The sequence below is a fragment of the Enhydra lutris genome, unplaced genomic scaffold (assembly GCF_002288905.1).
Source record: "Enhydra lutris kenyoni isolate GAN:26980312 unplaced genomic scaffold, ASM228890v2 scaffoldscaffold3, whole genome shotgun sequence".
NCBI lineage: Eukaryota > Metazoa > Chordata > Mammalia > Carnivora > Mustelidae > Enhydra > Enhydra lutris.
In genome coordinates this window covers 21,836,992-21,861,882 of record NW_019154087.1, presented here as the reverse complement: position 1 = coordinate 21,861,882, position 24,891 = coordinate 21,836,992, and the positions used below count along the sequence as shown (strand labels likewise).

General features: G+C 36.9%; 1 protein-coding gene across 2 annotated transcripts in view; it reads right to left on the bottom strand.

Annotated features, from left to right (window-relative positions):
- The window catches only part of LOC111157025 (collagen type XXV alpha 1 chain), a 492,475-nt gene that overhangs the window by 144,480 nt on the left and 323,104 nt on the right, over positions 1-24,891 (bottom strand). For both annotated transcript variants that reach the window (XM_022518228.1, XM_022518236.1), the window contains exon 5: positions 19,317-19,334. In XM_022518228.1, coding sequence (XP_022373936.1) covers positions 19,317-19,334 — 18 coding nt within the window. The remainder of the gene's footprint in view (positions 1-19,316; positions 19,335-24,891) is intronic.

Sequence of the window (24,891 nt, the reverse complement as noted above, 5' to 3'; positions counted from 1 at the left end):
TAGTAACAAAGATTATAGATATTTTTTTCCATGCTCTATTATCTATTTTGATTAAATTATTAAACCAAACTAAAAGCATTGTGAATGAGAAGCACAACTGAGATCAGTAAAATATTGGATTTCAATCTGCACAAAAGTAATTGAAATATAGCTGGAAAAGATATATTCATGGAATCTGGATATCCCAGTTAAGACCTTTTGTTTACTAGAACTGTAAATTTTACCTACTTTGAATGACAAAGGCTAAAGCGAGAATGATTTTTTTTAAAGATGGCAATCATGAAAACAAAACTAAATTCTGCTAGAAGTTTAAAAAAAATGGAAAAAAAGCAAACCCTGGACATTCTTGGCGGCCAGAGCTGCTAGAATAAGAATGGAGTTATGATTCTTATCCCTGAAAAGTGTAGATCATTTTCATTTTTGGACTATAACAACCCTTCTTCTGATTAATCTTTTCATTACCATAGAGTTACAAAGACCAGAATGTTTTATTTTCTAAGCATCTATAGCCAACTACCAGCCAGTCAATGTGCTCTGAGTCTGGAGGAAAGATATGTAAATATAATTGTAATCAGTGGAAGGAATGCTCTACAGACAGAAAAGAAAGTGGGAGAACTGGAGTTCCAAAGATGATACTGGAACTGGCTCTTGAAAGTTGGCCAGACATAAAGGGGACTGGGAACAAGTAAAGAAGTTCAAGCAGAAGGGGAGAACATGCACAAGTGTGAAAGAACATCATGCTATCAGAGAAAAACAAGGAGTTCAGGGTTGTAAGAACATATGTGGTGTGGGGAGTGGAAATGTGGAATAGTAAGATTTGGGGAAGAGATTCGGGAAGGTTGGCTAATAATACCCAAGTCCCCAGGCCAAATTCTGTAATCAGTTTAACAAGGGAGTGGTTAAGATCAAGTGTGCTCTGTGGGACTCTGAGAGCATGGAATGCTATCCTTCTTAGAAAGTTGCTGCCTTGGTCCAGGAGATAGATGATCATGGGAGCAAAGGAAAAGTTCTAGATTCAGAACACATTTCTTAGATAGAACCAACAAGACCAGTTAATGGAATGGACATGAGAGCCATTGACAGATCACCAACATGGTGACTCATTTCAAAGTTCACAACATAGTGCATTAGCAGAAAATGGTTGACCTATACTGCAGTAACTCTGATGAACACAGGAGCTCAAGAGCCAAGTGAACCATAAAGAATTTTAAATCTGGTTTTAGGGGTATTCAAATCCAAACTGATTATTGGCAGCCTTGGCTGGCCCAATTAGAGTAGCTGAGAAGGGGAGAAAATTCTCTACTGTCACTGTTGGGTAAAAGGAGAACAGATGACATATGGTGGCTGTACTGTGCATCCACACTTCCTCTGTATTAACTTACTAATAAAGTACACCATTATTACATTTCTTCCTCTGCTTTTAGACTGCAAGCTGACTGTGGGCTTACTATATTTAAAAGCTGTAATTTCCCTAGTTTTTTAAGGATAAGGACAACAATCTCTACAGCATGGGCCTTTCTCAAGCATTCTTGCAAACATGGTTTAATCAATGTTCACAGACCCCTACAGAGCAAGGAAATAGGAAATAACCCATTTTCCCTTGTTCAAGTAGGATAAACGCCTAAGTTCTACAGATGGTAAGATTTCTGCCTACTCTCTGACTGCAGCATGAACTGGCCCATTGTGCCAATGAGATAGATGCTCTTAAGCCATACATTCATGAATAAATTGAATTTGGTAGTTTTTAGCAGGTATCTGAAACTCACAAAATCATATTGCAAATAGTATTAACAATGGAAAAATCCAGTGCTTACTTGAAAAATAAGGACCCTAGCTATTTACGTGTCGATAAATCTACCATACTACAGAGTGAAATGTTTTATGCATTTAGCTTAGGCTCACTTTGAACTAAAATGTGAACTTGTGTTCTTCCAAGTATATACCTAAAACCTTGAACTCTCTAGTTCTCTGCTTTACTGGTGTAATACATATTTTTAGGGACATTTCTTCCTAAAATCACCTTTTTTTGTTTGTTTGTTTCAGACTTTTAACTTTGCAAATGACTTCAAAAGGTAATGTGTAAATTTTAAACTTTTTATGAAAAACCTGACATGAAAATGTAGGAGGGCCTATAGGTAAGTATAGATGTGTGTGTGTGTGTGTTTGCATATAATTTCTTTTTAAATGCTTCATATAAAAATAAAAATAAAAAGCAAAAGTATCAGGGTGCCTGGGTGGCTCAGTCAGTTAAGTGTCTGCCTTGGGTTTAGTTCACAATCTTGGAGTCCCAGGATTATTCCCTGCTCAGTGGGGAGTCTGCTTCTCCCTCTGACCCTCCCCCTGCTCATGTGCATGCTCTCTCTCTCTCTTTTTCTCAAATAAATAAAATAAATAAACAAATAAGTAAAAATAAATAGATAGATAAATAAAAATAAATAAAATAATAAAATAATAATAACTATAATAAAATAATTAAAAATAATAATAATAATTTAAAAATAAATAAATAAAATCTTTTAAAAATAAAGTGTTTTGGTGTTTAAGAGCTCAAGCCTTGGAGTCAAACATATTCAGACTGAAATCCTGGTTTTGATCACTTGTGTGAATTTTGGCAGGTTAATTAAATTCTTTAAGCCTCAGTTTCTTCATCTGTAAAATGGGAAAAACAATGTTTATTATTTGGCTAACATAAAACGCTATCCATGAAACAATTTATAGAATGCCTGATTGACCAATGGTAGTGATTATTAAGTACACAATTAATGTTTTTAATATTTTAAATATGATAAACATAAATATAAGCGTTTTTTCTTCAGATATTTGACCTGAAGATAAAGAAAGCAAACATATTGATTTCCTAAAATCAGGAGGCCGTGTGGTAAGAAATGTGATAGGCGTATGGTTGAAAATGTTTGGAGAATACAAAGGTTTAATATAGCTTACCTTGATATTTAGGAGCTATTGCCAAAAGAAAACCAAAGCAGACAAATGCATTACTTAATGACTAACCAAGACTACGCTTTAGGCCCTAGAACTACCAAGTTGCCCTTAGCATATAGTAGGTGCTAAATCAAATTTTGCTGAATTGAAACACCCAGAATGAAAAGAATGCAATAAAACTCTCAGTGTTCAAAGCAGAAACATATAAAGAATTATACAAGAACCAGATTCAATGTTGCTGCAGAAGAACCGTGTTTATTATAGTGTCAAACTCTGCTAAGTCAGGGAAGGGAATTATAGCTATAAACAGATTTATAGCTTCAGACTTTACACCTTTCATTTTGCATTGAAGATTAAAAGAGACCTAGCAGAAAAGAGTGTAAGTATAAACAGAAATTTCAAATATCAAAACCAGCCCCACTTATTACAAAACTAATTTTTACAACTATTCTTGTCTGGGCATTTTCTGTGGTGAGATTGTAACTTTTAAGTTCCTTTGTGATGTCAGTTCAAGCCCTGAACAAGGGACCATAGGTGCCCACGATCAGTCTTAAATCATAAGCAGCTGCCATAAGGAAGCAATTAGTGGGATCTAGCACTGAAAGAAAATTTAGAAAAACCAAACATTTAAAAAGGACTCTCAAAAGTAAGACTGATGTAGCTCAATGGAGTTAAGGGCTTATAAAACAGCAGGAAGAAGTGAGCGGAGAAGCTCACTCTGGCTTTCTTTTCTAACACAATACAAATTAAATACAGCCAAATTACTGCTCCTGCCAATCAAAACCAAGGGTTCCCTTCTCTCTAGCCTCATCCCTTATATCCAAATGTTTTAAGTGACTGCTAAAATTTTTTTTGTTTAACTTTGCTTTTTTTTTCTTACTCATTTTTAAGAGGTCAAATAAAATGAACTCCATGGTGAAAGACTTGGAATCCTAAACATTCTTTTTGTTGAAAGAAAGTATCAACTTGCTCTCTAAATGTCCACAGTAGCCCCTGTGATTTTACAGCTAATGGTGTAAGCTATCCTACAATACTCTTACCCTCCTCCATAAAATTCAAATGTATTCAGAAGCATAGCCTTCTTCACACTGTGGGTTTAATTTATAATAGTTTTTTTCAGCATGCTTCCTAATATACTGTCCCAACATAATCTTGCCAAGGCTACTCAAGAAAGCCTGGTTTGCAGGTCACCTTGAATCTTTGCTTCATTCGTTGTATTTTACAAAGCGATGCAGTTTTGTGAAGGGCAACTGAGCACAACGCAGAGGTAAGGACAGATATCTCTGAGTCTAAGGAGATATGGAGAAGGAATAAAAAACAATCAACTGTTAAATGAGACCAGGAGAGTGGGGTGCCTGGGTGGCTCAGTGGGTTAAGCCACTGCCTTCGGCTAAGGTCATGATCCCAGGGTTCTGGGATGGAGCCCCCGCATCGGGCTCTCTGCTCGGCAGGGAGCCTGCTTCCCCCCTCTATCTGCCTGCCTCTCTGCCTACTTGTGATCTCTGTCTGCTAAATAAATAAATAAAATCTTAAAAAATAAATAAATAAAATAAAAAAAATAAATGAGACCAGGAGAGCCTGGATCTCAGGGCTTGTCTATGATTCTCAAGCTTCCTCTATAAATTAGAAGCCCAGTCTCTCACTCTCTGCTGTTGACCAAAAGGTCAAAAATTTTTAATGTAAGCTTCTACAACTACCGTGCTTTCCATTTCCACATCCTTTTGTAGCTTCACCTCCTCTCCCTCTAGAACAAAGATAATATCCTACCAAGGCACCAGGGGCCTCCTCCCAGCCTTGCCTGCTATGTGTCATCGCTCTCATTGTCTTTTCAACCAATACATTTCCCTTCGGCTCTTCCCCTTGCTCTCCAAACACATCCATTGGTGCTCTCCAAAAGTTAAAGGGAAGAAAAGTTGCTTTTGCCCTCTATTCCCTCACTTTAAGGTCCTATCATCCCCTATCTCCATCAAACTTGTTTAATAATAGAAGGGCCATAGAAATAAAGAAAATTGTATTTGAGGAAAGAGAAAGGAGTAGAGTAGAAATCATATTTTTACAGTCTGGTTTTAGGAAAAATAAAGTAATGTGAGTTGAAATACATATTGGTCTTGAGGGCATTTCTTTCCATTAGGAAGAAGAAAGCTAAGCTATGAGAAGGGAAACTGCTGAGCCAGTCTTTAGGCCCTGGAAAGGAGTCAACCTGGGCTAAACTAAAACTAAATAAACCAGAGCTTTGGGGAGGAAGGGTTGACAAAACCCAAACATGTCATGACTGCCCAAATTTGTGTCTAAATCTTTTGTCTTTTCACTTTACTCCCTTCATCAGCTATCAAATGTACCCTCAAGGCTTTAATTATTACCTGACTTATGTGCTCAATTCTTTTCCAGGCTGCAGGGCTGCATTCCCAACTGCTCACCAGATGTCTAAGCCAAGATATGCCATCATCAGCTCGAACTCATCATTCTCAAACCAAACTTCTCAATTTCTACTGCAAGCCACTCATGACTCCTGACCTTCCTGTTTTTGTTATACACACCACTACTCCTCCAACATTAAAAGGTCAGTGTTATGTTTGATTCGGTAAATGGAATCTATTGCCAAGTCCCAGAGATTTCATTCTCCAGAAAATCCCTTGAATCTATCTTTCCATGTTTGTTGCCAGCATCCTTATTCCTGGAAAACAGGAATAGTCTACAAGCTCTCCAGGTCTTCCCTCAATTTATTCCATCCTACATACTTTTGTCAGATTATGTTTCCTAAAGCACATTTCTGAACATATTCCTCAGCCCCCAAACTGTCAAGGACCCAGTGAAAAAGTTATTATAGGCAACAATCCTCCACGGATCCAAAAGCTGTTACAGGAAAGGTTGTGGGGAATCGGCCAATAGCACTTGACCTGCTGATCAACAGAATATTACCTGCCTCTTGATATAATGAAGAAGGGAGTATACTACACCTTCATAAGAGACTATTCCTAAAAACTAAACCAGGACTTAATCAAACTTCTAAATGGAACTTGCAGTGTACGAGAGATACAGAAGACAGGGGAACAAGTTAAACAGCACCACGAGGGTCTTTAGATCTATCCAGAATGTGGGGCATTCTATATATATATAGGTCAAAGGTCGTGGGAAAATTAGTGACGTGAAAAAAGATCTTTCAAAAGAAGAGGCCTAGACACTAAAAGAGTCTGAAGAGTTATAACAAATGCCAACTGAGTTTGGGATCTTGATTCAAACAAACCATCTACAAAAAGACATGTTTGAGACAACTGGGGAAATTTGAATATGGATTGGGTATGATGATAATAAGAAATTATTGCTGATTTTATTAGTGTTGATAATGAAATGATGATTATATTTTAAAAAGGCCCTAAAAGAGATTCATATTTTAGTATTTGCAGATGCAATGACAAGATATCTAGGTTTTGCTTTTAAATACATCAGCAAACAAAACAAACGATAAAAACAAGGGAAAAATAATTCATGAAATAATATTAGCCACTGAAAATTTCTGAAGCTGGGTGACAGTTCCAGGGCAGTTTATAATACCATTTTCTTCTCCTTTTGAGTATGTGTGAAAATTCCCCAAAGAAGTAGTTACATAATTAAAAATTTTATTTTAAGCAACCCTTCAGATTCCTACTGACTGAAGTGTAAACTTCTGCCCATGTCCGAAGTCTTCTATGATCTGCTCCTAACTTTCCTTTTGTGTTTTATCCCCTCTTCCACCCCTGCCCCAAGCCCCAACATGAGGATTCTGTCCTCCAGTCAGCCTGGAATATCAGCAGTTCTCAGAGGAGCCTTCACTGCTGTCACCGCTGTACTTCTGTTTCTGCCATTCTTTCTACTGAATAAGCTTCCTTGAGTATCATTAGACTTGAAATAGTTATCGCACACCTTCTTGAAACCTCTTACCTGGCAACGTGACCTATGGAGCTATTTGGAAAGAAAAAAAAGAATAACTACAGCAGAAATTTGAGTTTCTGAAAGAAATGTTAGTCCCATTACAAATGTTACTCCAGTAAGCATCCTGTCTCCACCCCTCTACAATCTCACGGTCATTTATGACCCATCATTGATGGCTCATCTCAGTGACTTCTCTTCGCTAAGTTTCCTTGACCCTCCTTTGGAGATGTTTTCCCTGTTTTGAATTCCTAAAGCACTTGTGAGGCTTTGATAAAACTCAGCTCACCATGCTAGGCATAAGATTTGTGCTTCCTAGTAAGCTATCAGGGCCCTTAAGGGCAAGGAGAAAGGCATATGGGGAAATATAACTAACAATGCCTTTGGAAGCTTTAACATGTACTAAAACATGACCTTAGGCAGGTCACTTAACCTCTCTGACCCTCAGTTTCTGCATCTGTGGAACGGAACAAACAATATTTACCTCATATGTGAGTTGCAGGAAGTAATTAAAAGAACATATGGTCTGTAAATATTATTTCCTTCCACTCTTCTCTTCCTAATTCAAATGTAGTCTTGTACCTTATACATGGTAAGTATTAATAAATATATTATCAGATTTCTTGCAACAGAGGTCTCTAAGAAGTTATCATAATCAAAATTAGTATTCCCTGAATAGCCTATTGACTTTCAAAAAGCCAAAGATATCTGTATGGCCAAAATGCTTCCAATGAATGTTTATGAGGATATATTTGACTTCAGCTAGAAGTTGTGCTTTTTGGGGTCACTATAATTTCTCATCTGTTGACTCACAACTCTAGTTCAGAGAATAAAGACTAATAGTAAATGGAATAAAAAAAACTTTGCACAGTCTCTTGAAGATGAACTCTACTCAATGAAATACATATTTCTTCGCACATCTCAAATAAGGACAGATGTTTTTGGCTCCTATCTACCTGCCTGTGATTCCCAACTTTTAGAAAGAATGTTCTATTTTTACTCTTCCCGCATTTTCAATACTGAGTCATTCCTAAAACCATGGCAGTATTGCCTTGAAAACCACCAGACCACTAAAGTCTCTAAGTAAACTCATAGTTGGAAACCTGGTGACTATAGTTCACAGAGCTAATGGCTCCTCCTTCAGCTTCTCTGGCAAAGCCTTCTGCTGGGTCTTCCACCATCTCTATAGGAGAACTTCCTTTTCCTTTTGCTCTCTGTAATTCATAACTAACCCTCCTCCACCCATGACTTATTTTACCCTCAATAACACACTTTCTGGGCATCTCACTCATTTCCACAACTTCAGTTTCTACTGCACACCCAGCTGTGGCTTCTCTCCAGGACTATGCCTACTGCCCACTCTACATTTCTTCCTGAACACACTGTTCTCATCTCAGATCCTGATGCCCACCACTAAGACCAGTTTGTTTTCTTCGAGTAAGTTGCATGTACTTCATTCAGGGTCCTGATGGTCTACACTGAGACTGTGTGAATTAGATAAGGAGGTTTCTTCCAAGTATACGCAGCCCCATTCCAGAGCTCAAGTGAAGCACGAGCTGAATTTCAGACTTCCCTGTCTGTTTGCTGAACAGCTTTGCACAGTATACAACGTACACGAGTATAAATGGTGGCCCTGAGTTTATTGCAAGAATAAGATTTCTTTTGGAAACTGAAACCCCCGCTGTGTTTATTCTTTTCCAAATAGCTCCATAGTTCAGATTGCCAGGTAAAGGGTTTCAGGGGAACTGTGTCATAAGTATTCTTTTTTTTTAATTTTGTCATAACTTTCTTACTATATAATACTCGATATTTATTCAACTTTATCAATTAAGGATGCATCTCTTTTGATTTGTTTTCAACTCAGTGTACTTTTTAAAAAGATTTTATTTATTTATTTGAGAGAGATAGCATGAGAGAGCATGAGTAGGAGAGGGGCAGAGGGAGAAGCAGGCTCCCTGTTGAGCAGGGGGCCTGATATAGGGCTCGATCCCAGGACCCTGGGAACATGACCTGAGCAGAAGGGGCATTCTTAACCCACTGAGTCACCCAGGTGCCCCTCAATGTATTTTTTTATAGAAAGACTATTTACTTAATATGAATTATAACAATAGATTATGCCTGATCTAAATATTAAATAGTTGGCATTAAATATACTGGCTATTTGAAAAAAATAAACCTGAAGTATAAAGGCTCATATTAACTACGGGAGGTAGTAGAATCTCTTATAGTTATTATTTAAACTAAGTTTAAATGTGGCCTACCCAAAAGAAAGAAAGTAGAATAAAATGTTTCTGGAGCTATCTTTCTACCTACTATCTTACAGCATTCCTCCATTTTAATCTCCACATGGTGCAATAAATACATTCTGTACTTAAAACAAGCAATCAATTAAATATGACTAGAAATATTTAGAGAGAAAATAAATTTAGCCAATTATGAATTTTAGTTAGGGAACCCCTAGGTAGCTCAGTTGGTTGAGCATCTACCTTTGGCTTAGGTCATGATCCCAGGGTCCTGGGATCGAGTCCCACATGGGGCTTCTTGCTCAGTGAGGAGTCTGCTTCTCTCCCCCGACCCTGCCTGCCCCCTATCACTGCTCCTATTCCCTCGCTCTCTCTCTCTTAAAAATAAATAAATAAAATCTTGAAAAATAAAAGAATTTTGGTTAGGATATCAATTTTGGTTAGGATATCAAAATTATCAAACCAAAGAATCCATAAAAACATATATGTGAAATTACATACATTTATACAATATTACTTCAGAAAATTCACAATTTTTTGAAGTTTAAAACATTTCAAAGTGAATTAATTTTACTTCTCTGAAGAACAGTATTTTTAACTAAAACTCTCACCAGCTTTAGAAAGAATTAAATACACAAGTATGCATGAAATATTTGTTTTAGAATCCTATACTAGAATCATATCTAGTAGTGATAATCACTTTTCATGAATTTCTTAATTTTAAAATTGAACTACTTAACTTAAAGCCATTATTCTATTGGATATTTATCCAGCAGATGAGGTCCCATTTTAAGGGTTATATGACATCACAGCTGTGTCAGTGTGAGTGCTCATGTGACAGGGTTTGTATGCAGATGTTTACATGTGCATAAATAAGACTTGAATAATAACACATGTGCCATACACTGTTCTGTTTCATTAAGTCGATATTAAGTATGTATGTATTAAGCCAACCACCTTTGTTTTACACTGAAAAACTGAAAAGAAACAGATAATTTGCCCAAAGTCATACAGTTTGTAAATGACCAGTATTTAAACACAGGTATCTGCCCATGTAGCCTATTCCCTTAGCTCTACTCAACATATTCTGTATGCTCCCTTTAAAAACAGACTGCTAAAAGCTGATATTTTCAGTTGTTTCAGTCATTTCATCATCAAATATATATAAAATTATCTTTAAATCTGAATTATTAACTGTAGTCATTTATTTTATTTCTTTAAATTTTATTTATTATTTAAGACAGACAGAGAAAGAAAGAGAGAGAGCAGGCAGAGGCACAGGAGGAGGGAGAGGGACAAGAAGACTCCATGTTTAGGTGGAACCAATCTCAGAACGCTGAGATCAACCAGAGCCAAAGTCAAGTATCTGCCACTTAACCGACTGAGACACCTAGCCGCCCCAATTGTAGACATTTATTCAATGTGCATTTTCAACAGCATATAAAGAAGTCTTATTGGTATTTTATAGGTATTTTTGAGATACAAAAAAAAGAAAAGGGATTGATAACTTCAGCATATGTAAATCAAAGTTTCAGTATACAAATCATGTTTTAAAAAGATATATGGATGATAGTGAAATAAATGAGCTGCTATACTATGTGTATAGTATATACATTTATATTTTAGTTTTTATTTTTTTAAAGATTTTATTTATTTATTTGACAGAGAGAGAGCTCAAAAGTAAGCAGAGCAGCAGGCAGAGAGAGAAGGGGAAGCAGGCTCCTCACTGAGCAGAGAGCCTGAAGCGGGGTTCAATCCCAGGATCCTGAGATCATGACCTGAGCAGAAGGCAGAGGGTTATCCCACTGAGCCAACCAGGCACCCCTATAAATTTATATTTATATAGTATTAAGTGTATAAATATATATAGGTATAAGCCGTATGGAGTACAGGGGAGTCTTTCAATTAACCAATTACTTAATCAAAAACCAAAAACTCTAAAATGTTCAGACTTTTATAATCACTCTTCATCATATAACCACCATAAAAAATACAGATAGTGGAGAATGATACTGCTTTTTCAGATCTAGCATAATTTATTCACAAATGAATACATTACTAGTTTAATATAATAGTTCTATAATGAATTGAGTAAAATAAATACTTTCTATACACACACACACACACACACACACACACACACACGCTTTTCAAATTTCTTGGAGAATGTACATGTCCTCTCCCTGCCCCCAAGTGAGACTATATGGATCTGAAAAAGGCTGGACTGGAACACAAACATGAAATATGGGAATTGCTGAAGTGTTAGGTTAGAAGGAGCTTAGTATATAATTAAAAACATATGAACAGAAAGTTAAATATTGTCCCAAAATACACTATTTTATTTGGGAATAATTCCTTACAAGACACACACAGCTTGATTCTTGTACATTTTAGTAAAATATTGTGAAATGGCAGTGATAATGTCAGAACAACAACAAAACAGCAAAAAAGGATTTGGGGGGGGGAAAGGCAATGTGACATCTTCTACTTCTTCTCAAGTGCATTTGAAAAAATACAAATGGAAGCCCCACGCCTTCATGTGCAGTTGTCTGATGGTATTTGCTTGTGGTTTTCTCTTACATTTTTTTCTCACTGAGTAATACAGAATTACAACATACATGCCGCATTAGTCCTCCAAATTCCTAAGGGAATTATATCTCCTTTATGTTCACATGCAACTCCAAAGGAGAGTGATGAGAACGGCTTTGAAATTCTGAAAATTTTATGCAAAAGAAATGCCCCTGGTACAGAAGGGGTACTTTTCAGTTAATATAGTGGTTCTGTGTATCTCACTACCTTCTACATAACATGCTGATGCAGTTATTGGGGGCAAATAAAAGGCCACCGTATCTTTATAATGTGTATAAGAATGACTCGAGGTTTTTTTTTTTTAAATCTAGTTTCTATAATTTCTATTAAAGTATTTATTAGTGGAAGAATGTTTTTGTTAAATAAATGTGGCATGAAACACAACCACCATAAACTACTTTCTATAACTGTCTTGATTATTAAAAATTAAAGATAAGCCTTGAATCCTACAAATAAATGGCTAAAATCTACATAATACATCTTAAGTGTGGCCCTGGGTTAAAGTAATCTGTTTATTTTACCAAATATTAAGTATCAGTATAAACAAACTACTATAATAAAAGGAAACAAAGGTATCCAAACTTGCCAAACCAAGTGGAAGTAAGATATTAAAATTGAAAATTTTCAGTAAAATCTCAGAGCTTAGAAACCTCAGAGGCCTATTTTAAGTGGCATTATTGATGACACATGGTATTACTGACACGGTCTTTAGAATCATGAAGAGCTGATAGTTTTCTCTCTTCCTCAACTTCCTTTTCCTTAAACTCTTGCATTTACTGTTCATAACTCAACAATATTTGTTGAACACCTACTATGTACCAGGTACTAAGTGAAGTGTTAGGGAGGATACTAAAGATGAGAGAAAGCATAGCTCTGCCCTTGAAGACCATAAAAGCTAGGAGTCAAGAGAGAAAGGATGTGTATAAACGACTACAATATAATAGAAAGAGGAAAAAGTACAATGGAAGGAGGAAATTAATATTTACTAAGAGCCTGTCATGTACTAGGCACTGCATTAAAAGTTGTATCTATATTATCTTATTTAAATACTCCTGTATGTATCTGTAGAGGTAAGAAATTATTATCTCTGCTTTACAGATGGGGAAAATGAGACTCAGAATGACTGAGTAACTTGCCCAAGGTCACAGAGCTTATAAGTGAAAACCTAGGGTTTGACGTGCAGCCTATCTAGGCTTTGCTGTCTATGACCCCTCTAGTGTAAAGGAGTATAAAAAGCTGTACACAGGGATGCCTGGGTGGCTCAGCCTGTTAAGCGTCTGCCTTGGGCTTGGGTCATGGTCCTGGAATCCTGAGACTGAGTCCCGCACTGGACTCCTTGCTCAGCAGGGAGCGCTTGCTTGTCCTTCTGCCTACCACTTCCCCTGCATCTACTCTCTCTCTCTCTCTCTCTCTCAATCTGACAAATAAATAAAATCTTAAAAAAAAATAAGCTGAACACATAAAGTGTTGTGGGGATTCAACAAAAGAGAGAGCAGATATCTCGCTGGAATAAATGTCATGTGAATATGAAAGGTGACCATATCTGGATGTGTTGAAACTGAGTATATCTATGAAACTGAGTATATCTGAGTATATCTATCTAAAAGGGAAACAGTTCTGAGAAAAGGTTATTCTAAGAAAAGACAAATGAAAAGAAAAACATATTTGAAGAGAGAAAAAATGCACATGGCTATATTTGGTTTGGATGAAGGATAGTGTTCAGAGCATTAAATGAAAAATTAGTGGGATATAGGGTTAGAAAAAACAGGCTAAATCCAAGGATTTAAATGTTGGGCTAATAATTAGATTTTGTTGGCCTCTAAGTGGTAATCATAGTGAAATTTAAAGTTTTGGAGTCAGAAAAACAATATCATCAGAGCTGTGACAGAAAAACTATATCCATCAGACATATATGGAATGACACTGGCCATGGCTATTCTCCATCCTACCCCTCGATATCTCCACCATCAAGACAGGAAAAAGCTGCCATGTTCCCTTTCCTGATTCACTACCCTCGCAGGTATGACTGGCCAGGCAGTTAGCAGTCATGTCCTCACAGTGTGCAGAATGGCAATGGGGAAGTCAGGATCAAAAGACATAGAAATGTGGGTTTCTGTCGGATAGGCAGTGGGCTAGAGGTATTTCACTGTGGTTGGGTAGAGCATGAGCACTTCGACTCTCACACCTGGTAGGAGAGAGGAGAGGAAGAGGAGGACCTGGGATGAAGAGCGCCATACAGACAGGGAATAGTAGACATGGGGAGCCTGGATTCAGCTATCAGAACAGGGGTGCCTGAATGTGGGCAGGACCTCAATCATTGGAACTAAGGCCTGGCACCAGGCCCCACTTAGAGCAATGGGTCATCTTCATGTTGGAAAAGAGTCTTCTTAAATGCCTCACATTTAAGGTCCCCATTACACCTACAGATTATTAGATGTGCAGGTGGAGGGCAGGATTCTGGGTGGAATTGAACTCATCCTTGGAATGGCGGGTCTGCAAAAGTTGAGAGAACTTCAACACTCTCCTTGACTATTAATATTAAAAGAACCGTCAAAGGAACAAAGACTGGATCTGTCTTCTTTGCCACAATTTCACAGCCTTATTGCTGTGCCTTGTACATGGAGCTAAATAAATCCTTAAGGTATTGACTTAAATTGTGTTCATATGAATTAATGAATAAATAGCAGGGTGATTTTCATTTCAATAGATAAATTTTGCCCCACATCCCAAAAAATTCTCAGGACCTCTAGTTTGAAATACAAAAACGCATCTGTCTTTTTTCTCATTTCCTTTCCTCCTTTCTTCCCTGACTTGCTCTCTCATCACTTATTTTTTTCTCTTCTTACCCAATCACTTTTCCCCAGTCTCTGTGACATTATTTACCCTATCCCATGCTTTTTCCTCTCCAAGGATTTGATTTCCTTTGATACAATGGATTCAGAGCAGCAACCTCTCCATTCATTTCTCTACCTCTTTTCCCATCTTAACTACAGCTGCTAGAATTGCCTTTCCCCCCCTTCTCCATAATATGCTTTCACCATCTCATTTCCCTTGTCAAGAACCATTTGCTTACCCATTTAGGTAAATGCAAAGACTCACCTCTCTTCCCTAAGGCCTATTTTCGTATTCAGTTTCACACTATCTCTGCCATTTAGCTTTGCAGGCCTCACAATTTCTTAACAATCTAAGTTAAATCCATCTAAGCTGTCTTCGGCTTTCAGAAGATCATCAGAAGAACTCCCTGAATAATAGACATTTTCCCTTTCTACCATCAGTCTACAAAATAAAACCTTATTAATCTGGAACTCCTAACTAAAGAAGGCGTGATACCAAAGAAGCCTTTCCCTCTCTCAGGGAGAGACTTGCACTGAATACCATGAATAAGATGACATGGGAATGTTCAACCTACGCAAGAACGCTTTACTGACATAAACATTTACACATGAAAAACGGGTTGCTGATTATAATTCTGTCCAAGTTCTTTAGTCAACTTTAAAGGAGGTGCAATCCCTCAGCTCAAACATTGACAACCCATTTTTAGGAAGTTGGTTGTTTAGAAATCTGATTGTATCTTCCCACAGGAATCCTAAAAGAAGATGGTTTATGTTCCCAGATCAACCCACAAAGCCTACTCTTAATGCACCAAAAAAAAAAAAAAAAAAAAAAAAAAAAAAAAATTCTTATTGTTCCCTAGAAATGTTTTGGCAATGCTATCTTAATGGAAAATCCACTATAAATTAGGATTTGGGATCAGTCAGTGAGAGTAAGGATTTTTAGTACAGCAGGTAGTCCAACTAAGGAGTCATCCCTCGGTGACATGGTTATGACTTAGGGAGCGGGAGAGAAACTTGGGTTTGAGGACTGGTTAAGGGAACTTGTTTGGAGAAATCTTATTTAGGTAGCAAACTTTCTTCTTCCTTTTTCTCCCTTAACTAGTTGCAAAGGGAGATGGGAGGGAGAGTAAGGAAAAAGTTTTACAAAGCTCATGCTCTTCCCTTTCCCCACAATTAACAATACGTGCTAAGAAGACACAGCGATAAGGGAGGAGCAGAATTAGCAGGGAAGGAATGTGGCACTTTGGTTGCATTGAAACTTACATATATAAATAACAAAAAATAAGTTCTGAAGAATTTAAGCTCAGAAATCTTATAAAATTTGGGAAATTAAAGAAGTAGATTTTCAAGAAAAAAACTGGGTATCATTTTAAGTCACCAAAGAATTGAAAGAAAAAAAGGGAAGACATACCCCAAATTATAAGTTCCTGTACACACTATATATGCTATATGTGAATAAAATCATTTTTAGTAGACCAAAAAACAGAACATGAATATTTTAAGAGAAATTTGATCAAATAAAAGAAATCTTTCAAGTATTTAACAACCCATAAAAATTTTCTAATTTAGGTTTTAAATGTACATTGCTTGCTTATTCATTTTATCTACATTATAAATATATATTAAACAGATTTAATGTGTAGTTTATATAAATCTACTCAGGAAAAAGTGGATTTGTGGTAACATGGTAATGTAAGATATAATTGTATAAAATACTATAACTGTGCTGTACATACTGATAATCACATTTACTACATCATTTCTATGTGTTCATATTTTTAGAGACAAAATTTGTTCTTGGAGGTAAAAGCCTATTTATTTCTACTTTTTGCAGAAGAAATTTCCCAAGAGTAGATTAGAGGCTGGGAAAGTAATACATTATGATAGGTGGTAGGGAAAATAAAAATGGAGACTGTATATCAAAATACATCTATAATTTATAAAAATATCAGTACATAGTTAATAATCATTAAGCACTAAATGGAAACTTCCATTAAGAATTACTTAATTTAGGGTGCCTGGGTGGCTCAGTGGGTTAAAGCCTCTGCCTTCAGCTCAGGTCATGGTCCCAGGGTTCTGGGATCAAGCCCCGCATCAGGCTCTCTGCTCAGCAGGGAGCCTGCTTCCTCCTCTCTCTCTGACTGCCTCTCTGCCTACTTGTGATCTCTCTCTCTGTCAAATAAATAAATAAAATCTTAAAAAAAAAAAAAAAGAATTACTTAACTTAAAATCTAAACTTGGAAGTTTCTTTTGAAAAATGATGATGACGTAGAGTTAAGAGGTAGGTCAAGACTTTTCCTTGGGGACATACCAACAAAACTCTTTGCCTATTTTTTGTGCCATAGAAAGATGATGTGAGTTATCTCCGGGCTTTGCATTTCCCTCATGCTAATTCTTCCTGAATCCACTGCTTATCCTTTTGCTGTGACAAGAGGGAGACATTTTGAAAATAATGATCATGTGATTCAAGTATCCACTAAAGGCAAACAGATAGCCAAGATGAAGGAAAACCAGAGCAGGTCACTATTTTAAAATGCCAATTCTATCTTCCTTGAAAGGTTCCAAAGTTTTCAAGCACAGGCAGTTAGATAGACTTTAATTTTTTAAGTGTCATGATATATTTTCAAATCTTGGTTATAGTGATTCATAATGTCCTGCCCATTCTTGGCTCCCTATGCTGGTTTATCGCTGGTTTATCATCTTTCTTCTGCTCATTAACTGTGGCAGAAACTCAAGATTTATTATGAACATGTTCTTCTTCTTAGCTATTTTCTTTAACATCTCATTAACTAATATGCTTTCAATGCTGTCTTTTTGTCCAATTTTCCAAGTCTGTATATCTCTATCTGAATTTTTCCCTCTCTGTTTTGTCTGTAGGATTCTTGTACTTGGACGCTGTTCCAGATGTAGGTGCCAAGCCTCACCGCTGCCTCCCTCCAAGGCAGTGTAAGGATGCAGGTCCCACACGTCCTACAGCTGCCTGCATTCCTCTAGCAGCTGGAGAGTGCTGGACCTCCTAGGCCAGACCAGAAGTGCCGGGGAGTTAACACCCAGGCACCATTCTCAACAATAGAGAAAGGAAAATTAGTAGATAAATACATCAATCTCCCCAGCCTTTCAGTGAGCAATTCTGAGACAAGCTCTACCATCTCTCACAGCTTTCTCAGGAATACATCTGTTTTCTGGCCTTCATGTCTCTCCTGTCATTTCCCCCATGCCCTCACAATGCTTCCTGGGATTGTCTCCCAAATAAATTACTTATACCCAAATCCTTATCTAAAAGACTGCTTTAGGGTAGGCAGAGGTGATCCTAGCAAAGACAGAGGTCCTATTAATACTTAAAATATTTTACAGATTATAATAATCTCTAAACCAGCACTCCAACTTCTTTTATCCTCTGCTATCTTACCTTTTCGTCTTCACTTGTGAGCTGAGTGTAGAGGTTTTTACAGACATTCTTGACTTCTGCCCCCAGTTTTATGGTGTTACTCCATGCGAGTCATGGATCTCTTCCAATTTGTGTGTGTGTGTGTGTGTGTGTGCGCGCGCCCATGCACATGTATACAACAGCAGGACTGTTGTAAGCATTAAATAAAATAAAGCATGCAAAGCACCTTATATTTGACGTCATCACATTACAATGTAGCAGTTTCAAATTTGGTAAATAAGCTACAACTTTCTTTTCTGGGTTTTTTTCCCTCCAATAATTGAGCCAACTTAGAAAGCAAGTGTGGAAATCACAAATAATAAGAGTATTCTCTGATACGAGTATAAGTTAATTACACGCCAAACTTTCTCTCATGAATGTGGTATGGAAAGGACTGCTCTACTGAACTACGTGGGTTTCTTTGTTTATTTTGTTAGATAGACTTAGACACTGAGCTCATAAAAACGGTAAATAATATCCTCATGGTCTGGTATGAGAATTAGCCCACAACAATTTGGATATTGACCCACAAAGATATCATGAAAATTATTTATTTACTAAATAGTCTAGGACAGAAATAGCATTTGGTATATCAAGGGGAAAGAGACGTAAGAGAAATTCAATAAATATTTATGTTATTTATGGGTACTATGGTGTTAAAGGTTAAAAACATTAATAATGGATTTCCCTTCTCCATAGCTTCCTACAGACCACAATCAGTATTAATATTGAGTGTGTTGTTTTTTACTGACTCTTCATTTCTGACTCTTCATTTCATTCCCTTCTTTTATACTTTCATCTTCCTACACATTCCTCCCCTTCCTAAAATTTCCTCATTTTCTTCAAGAGGATTTATAGCTCTAAAGATTTTTCTGTTGACTGCATTCACATTTAATTATAAATCAAGTCTTCAGCAGTTGGTTTATATTGAAAATGTAGCTCAAATTCAATATCTGCCTGTAATGAATCAAAAGTCACCGGTATGATCACTGTCTAAATAGTCAGTCTGTGTGGATTTACGGCAACATTATTAGTACGTGATTAATCAGTACCTAACGCAAACCAGTTCATACCCGACATCTACTAAGTCATTTATTCTTACATTAAAGTCCCGTGGCACTGTTTTAGATCAGTTTAGAGTTTTGCTTTGTATGATAGTACGTTGTTAAATTTGCCATCTGGCCCAACAGCTGATGTGGCTCACAAACCCTGCAGAGGCCCCAGAACTTTACTCCTGGGAAATATTTGGTCTACTGTGTGGTGTCATGATTACTGGTTCATAGCTTTTTTTATAGCCATTGAAAAGAATTGCAGAAAAATCTCCACATGGAGGAAATCCTAAACTGAAATTAATTTATTAGGAAAGAGTTCACTTACCTGAGGACCAGGTTGACCCTGAAATTGAAAAGAAAAAAAAGAAAAGAGGAAAACAATTATAAAATTTTCTTTTTAAGTGACGATTTTCACTACCGAAACTTAAACTAGTTCTGAAAGTCTTTACCAAATGTTTTTGAAGATCATAGACCTAAGTACTGACAAATTTTACATTGTGGTTTTGAAAAATCATATTATATCTTGCTATTTTAGTTCTATGCTATTTATCTGAAATCTTGCTATCATGGTCTGTTTTATATTAACTCCAAAATGACTCAGGGGCTTTAGTATGCGCTAGAGTTAAATTGCAGAGAAACAAAAGGTAAAAGGTGAACTATGTTATCATAATGACTGGGTTACTTCAACAGAGGGCCTTCTAGCACAGACTATTACTATGAGCTACCTATTCAAAGAGCACAATGACAAGAAAAAAAGAGGCAGATATTTTTAGTTTTAGAATTCCCTGAGTCTTTGGAGTTCTCATTGTTTCAATAATACTTTAAGTCAATTTTGAAAATAAACACCTATCTTTTACTCTGTACAATCTAACCTAAGGGCATTTTAAAAGAATATAAGAAGCCTTAGGCTCAATTAAAGTGCATCAGAACTCCTCACTCGGTCGATAGTTCATAGAACCATTGGACGATCTAATTCAGTTTGAATGGCACTTTTCTGTTCTTTAAGCTAACAAAAATTTCAAAGCAGCATTGACTGTAAATGCTTCTCAAGGAAAATCACCTGTGAATAAAAGTATTGATTACACATCACCTTCTTCTCTAATTGGGTTTCATATAAGAAGAGATGAAAGAAAAAGTGTACATCAAGTTAAGGAATCTTTAAAAATAAATTAATAATGTACAATTTCATTATACCAGCTGTATGCCACTGGGTATCCATCTAGAAAAGCACAGAACTAATACAACTCCCAAAGAACATTCTCCTTCTCTCTGCCCCCCTCCCTCTCTCCTTCTCTTACTCTCTCTCTCTCAGACCCTCTCCAGGCTTGGAATTTCTCTAGGTACTTATTCTCTAACTGACTGGGAATAGAACAGATGATTTTTAAGAGTTTTGTCTGAAAATGTAGTTTGCCAGGTTTTATCTAATCAAACCACTTACTGTGGATATTACTCACAGCAATTCTGTATGCTAGTGGTGGTACTTTCCAAGTACTGGGCACGTTTGGACATGTTAGTCCATTTATTCCTTATGACAGCTCTGCATTTTACAAATGAAGAAACTGAGGCTCATAGAAATAAAGCAACAGTCACACAGCCAATAGGTGGAAAAGAGAGAATTTAAACCCAAATCTGATCCACAACAGTATCAGGGCACCCTTCAACTGAGAGGATGCTCTAAATTTCCCAACCACTCCTGACTGCAAGCAACAGCGTGAATCTCTGCTTAGAGATGTAGACCCAGGACCAGCAGGCACCCAGCCTTTTAACTGATACTTGTATACAAACCAGGTCAGCTAAGGATCTTGAGGGTAACAGACAACCCTAAAATTGAACTTGGGGAACCTAAGGTAGGTGGAGAGCCCTGCCTCCATGTGAATGCAGATCTTCCCAAAGCCATGTAATGGACGAGATTACAATATGTGCTCACTCCCACTTATACTCTGCCTCTCTCTCTCTGGATGCTTTAAGCCTCTGACATTCCTAAAATTTCAAACTACTGCAAACTCAGAAATGTGAACATGCATCTTTTAAAGAAATCCAGAACACATTAGATCTTTTATATGTTGTTGTTGTTGTTGTTGAAAACACAAAGGTAGGATTGTCTAAAATCAGAAATACTTTCGACAAAAGAATAGTTTAGCATCATTGCTGAGATTGTTTGATTCCTACAATTGTTCTACGCATGACAGACTATTCCTGTCTATCTTTAAAATGTGGCATTCCTGGGGTGTCTGGGTGGCTCAGTCAGTTAGGTGTCTGACTTCATCTCAGGTCATGGTCCTGGGGTCCTGGGATCAAGTCCTGCCTTCAGCTCCCTGCTTAGTGGTGAGTCTGCTTCACCCTCTGCCCTTCTTCACTGTTTATGCTCTCTCCCAAGTTCTCACTCATGCTCTCTCTCCCTTCAATAAATAAATAAAACCTTTTTTAAAATGTGTCATTCCTGCCATTGCACTGAACAAAAGATTTCAGCATAATGTATGCACATATTTATGTTACTGTAAACAAATACACATTAGGTTCTGGATTTTATGTTAGTGGTGGTGAAAACAATCAATAAGTGACAGTAAAATTGAAAAGCTGACTTTTACATAAGTATTAAAAATTATGTAGTACCAGGAGACTCAGACTACTACAATGTATGATGCGAATTTCAAGTGTCTGTGGTGTGCATGAGTGAGTGAGTGAGTGTGTGTGTGTGTGTGTGTGTGTGTGTACATAGTGGGGAACATGAAAAGGAGGGATGGAAGAGGGTGGTAGACAGGCTTCCCTCCAAAGCAATGCATATAACTTGACAAATTTGATTAAGTATCCCTAAAACATGGATTACACAGTGTAAGCCTTACACAAGATTCCAGGACTGCCTACCTCAAATCTTCTCACTCAGTGGGATGTAACAAAGATTCCCCAACAGATACCTAGAATACTGTAAGGAAACAGTCTAATGGTTGTAGTCTTGTAGTCTTCTGAATAGAGCTATGTGGATCAATGAGGAAAGTGATCAAAGGACAGGTTCAGTGGGCGTGGCAGTGGCAGCTTCCCTTATGGGAGTGCAGAGCATAGAAGGAGATTGGACAAGAGCCCAAAAGTGATGGAACAGGGAGCAGAAACTCCGTAGTGATTGAGGACCCTGGCCATGAAGACTTTTTCCACACCAATCATGAAAGAAATATCTCAGAATTGCTTTAAGTCGCTTCTGAGTAGTTCATTGGGAAATCCAAGTATCCTCATTCATTTGTGGGTATTTTCTAGTCTATTCTAATTTACAGATAGTGAATGTTATTAGTAATCAACTGTGAGAGTTAATTTTATTCGGTTTTCTAAAACACACTCCTAATAAATAGTTATAAATTACGACTAAGGTTTACAAAATACAACTTACGTTGAATTTTTAAACAAGGAATTCCTTAAAAGGATGTTTTCCCCAAGCAAATCACCAAGCTGTTTCGAAAACTCAAATCTAGGATAATCAAGAGCCATCCCAAGGGTTAAATCACAGAAATACTGAAGTTTGAAAAGTAGATGCAAAGGTGGAGAAGGCTGAGCTCTGTGAGTCACTGATTTACTCTATGTCAACAGCTCGATACAATGCCCTCCAGGCAGCTAAGGCACCAGCGTGAAGAAAAAGAAACAGCAGGAGGAGTGATTTTAAAAAGTGGTAATCAGAACAGCATGGTGGAAAACAATCAGCCAGTAGCTGATGCCTGACAGAAAAGTGTTCAAAGCAAGTTGAAAGTTTTGTGAGGCAAATAAACCACAATGGAGCATGATAAATGAGATGACATATCACTTAAGTATCTATCGTTACTTTAGGCAATTAAAGAGCCATATTAACGGTTCTGGTTCTCGGTTAGGCTGTTATCACAATTATGGCTGCCAGAAAGTGCTAACTTCCTTCTCTAAACCGACAAAGCCATTTAGATTTCTGACTGAGGCAATTAGTTTCACTACATGATATTTTTTTATGGATGGTAAATCTGTGTCACTCCTTTTCAGATGGGAAAAATGCCATTTTCCCATTAACACATGCACAGCCAAGGACACAAATTTGTACTTTTAAAGTACAATCTTACTTTGAAATAGTAATTAGGTTAACAGACCCACATACATCTTTACTGTGGTAAATTCTGAAATAAAAATACTCTCATTTACAAAAACTTGAGGGAATATTAGTATTGTTCATGCAACTCTAAAAGTTGCTACCTCTGCTTCAAGATAATTAGAAAGAAATTACTTCAATAACTTAGAAACTCATCCTTAACAATCCCAAACTTGCTACTACGTTTAGTACCCTCAGATGCAGATTTGTTCCAATTTCTTGAATTGAAAGAAAACACTTCAAAATAATAACTTCTAAGTGTTGCATTTTGGAGCCCTTACTACCTAAAAAGATCATTGGAAGATGATGACTGTAATTTCATTATCTCTTTATAAGTCTTAAATCCACACATTTGGACGTCAAGTTTATTTTTCTTTTCGGGTGAAAATAGCATCTAAAGTAGACATCTAGGTAAAGCTTTAGAATGACATGATAGGAACTCTGAGCGGAAACAGGATTGTTCTGGTGGCAGGATGTTTTGAGGACCCATAGATCCTAGCATAAAGCCATCTCAGTGGGATCCCTCAACCTTTCAAGAATCGCAGTCTGACCTAGAGTCTGTGTCACTAAGTGGAACAGATATGCTCTACGCCTGTAGTACCAAAAAAAGGCATCTTGCCCATCCTCACCACATGATGAGCTTGTTGACATTTCTTCCCCAGTATCCCCGTGCCCAAGTTAAAAGGTATTTCAGAAACAATTATTAAATTCCTAAGAGGTGAGGCTATTTTGACTAGTCCAAAGACATGATTTCCAGTATCTCAAAGGAACTGTTAATAAGTCTACTGTTCTTACACTACAGGATTAGATTTTCAAAATGTACCTTCTCAATCTAATAGCCTCTTTGCTTCTGGTCCCTGCAGAATAAATACATCTGTGTCAAAGATGAGGTCTTTCCTCTCAATGGAATCATCGTCAGATAAGAGATATGGAACTAAGAAAGAAGCCTGTGGAGGCTTCAAAGGATGACGTACCTACCTATACACATGCCACTGAACAAAAGGCATGAGAGTTCCATCCTGAAGAAAAATCACTCCCTAGTTTGATTAAGCTTCCATAGCCAATTAATGTGAGAATATTATATTCAATTACTTTGTAAATTATAAAATGCCATACAAATGCAGCATGGCAATTTATAGTAGCTTATAAAACCAATACCAACAATTCATTCCACTAATTCAAGTTTAGATAAAAAGTGTCTATTAATTTTAAAAACAAATTAACATGCAAATGATATACAACAGAGAAAAGCAATTGAAGAAATAAAGCATTATGGATTATGTGTATTAATTAAAAAATGACTTAGCAAAGACTGCATAATCTTTCAATGTCTGAAAGCTGCTCATGCTTCCAAGGACTTACACGCTTGACTGAAATAAACATTATTCATAATTTATACTGCCTGTTGTGTTACCCTACAGGATTGATATTAATAATTCTTACTTTAGCCACATACACATAATACTACTTAGATAAGAGTATTTCAATTTAAAGTTTTCTTTTAAAAATTATTTAATCCCTGGTGGTTTTAATTCTGGGAAAGAAATGCCATATTCTACTCCAGAGGAAACAAAAAGCTATAGTTTCAAGCCTGGTGGGTATACACTTTCTAAAGTTTGAGAGAGTGAGAGCAAACATGGAGATGGTTTGGTTGGGTTCAATATAAAGAAAACAAAAATTAATTCAAAATGGAAGATTTGGGGGTGCCTGTTTCGTTCAGTCAGTGAAGTGTCTGACTGGTGATTTTGGCTCAGGTCATGATCTCATGGGTTGTGAGATCGAGCCCAATGTCAGGCTCCACAAT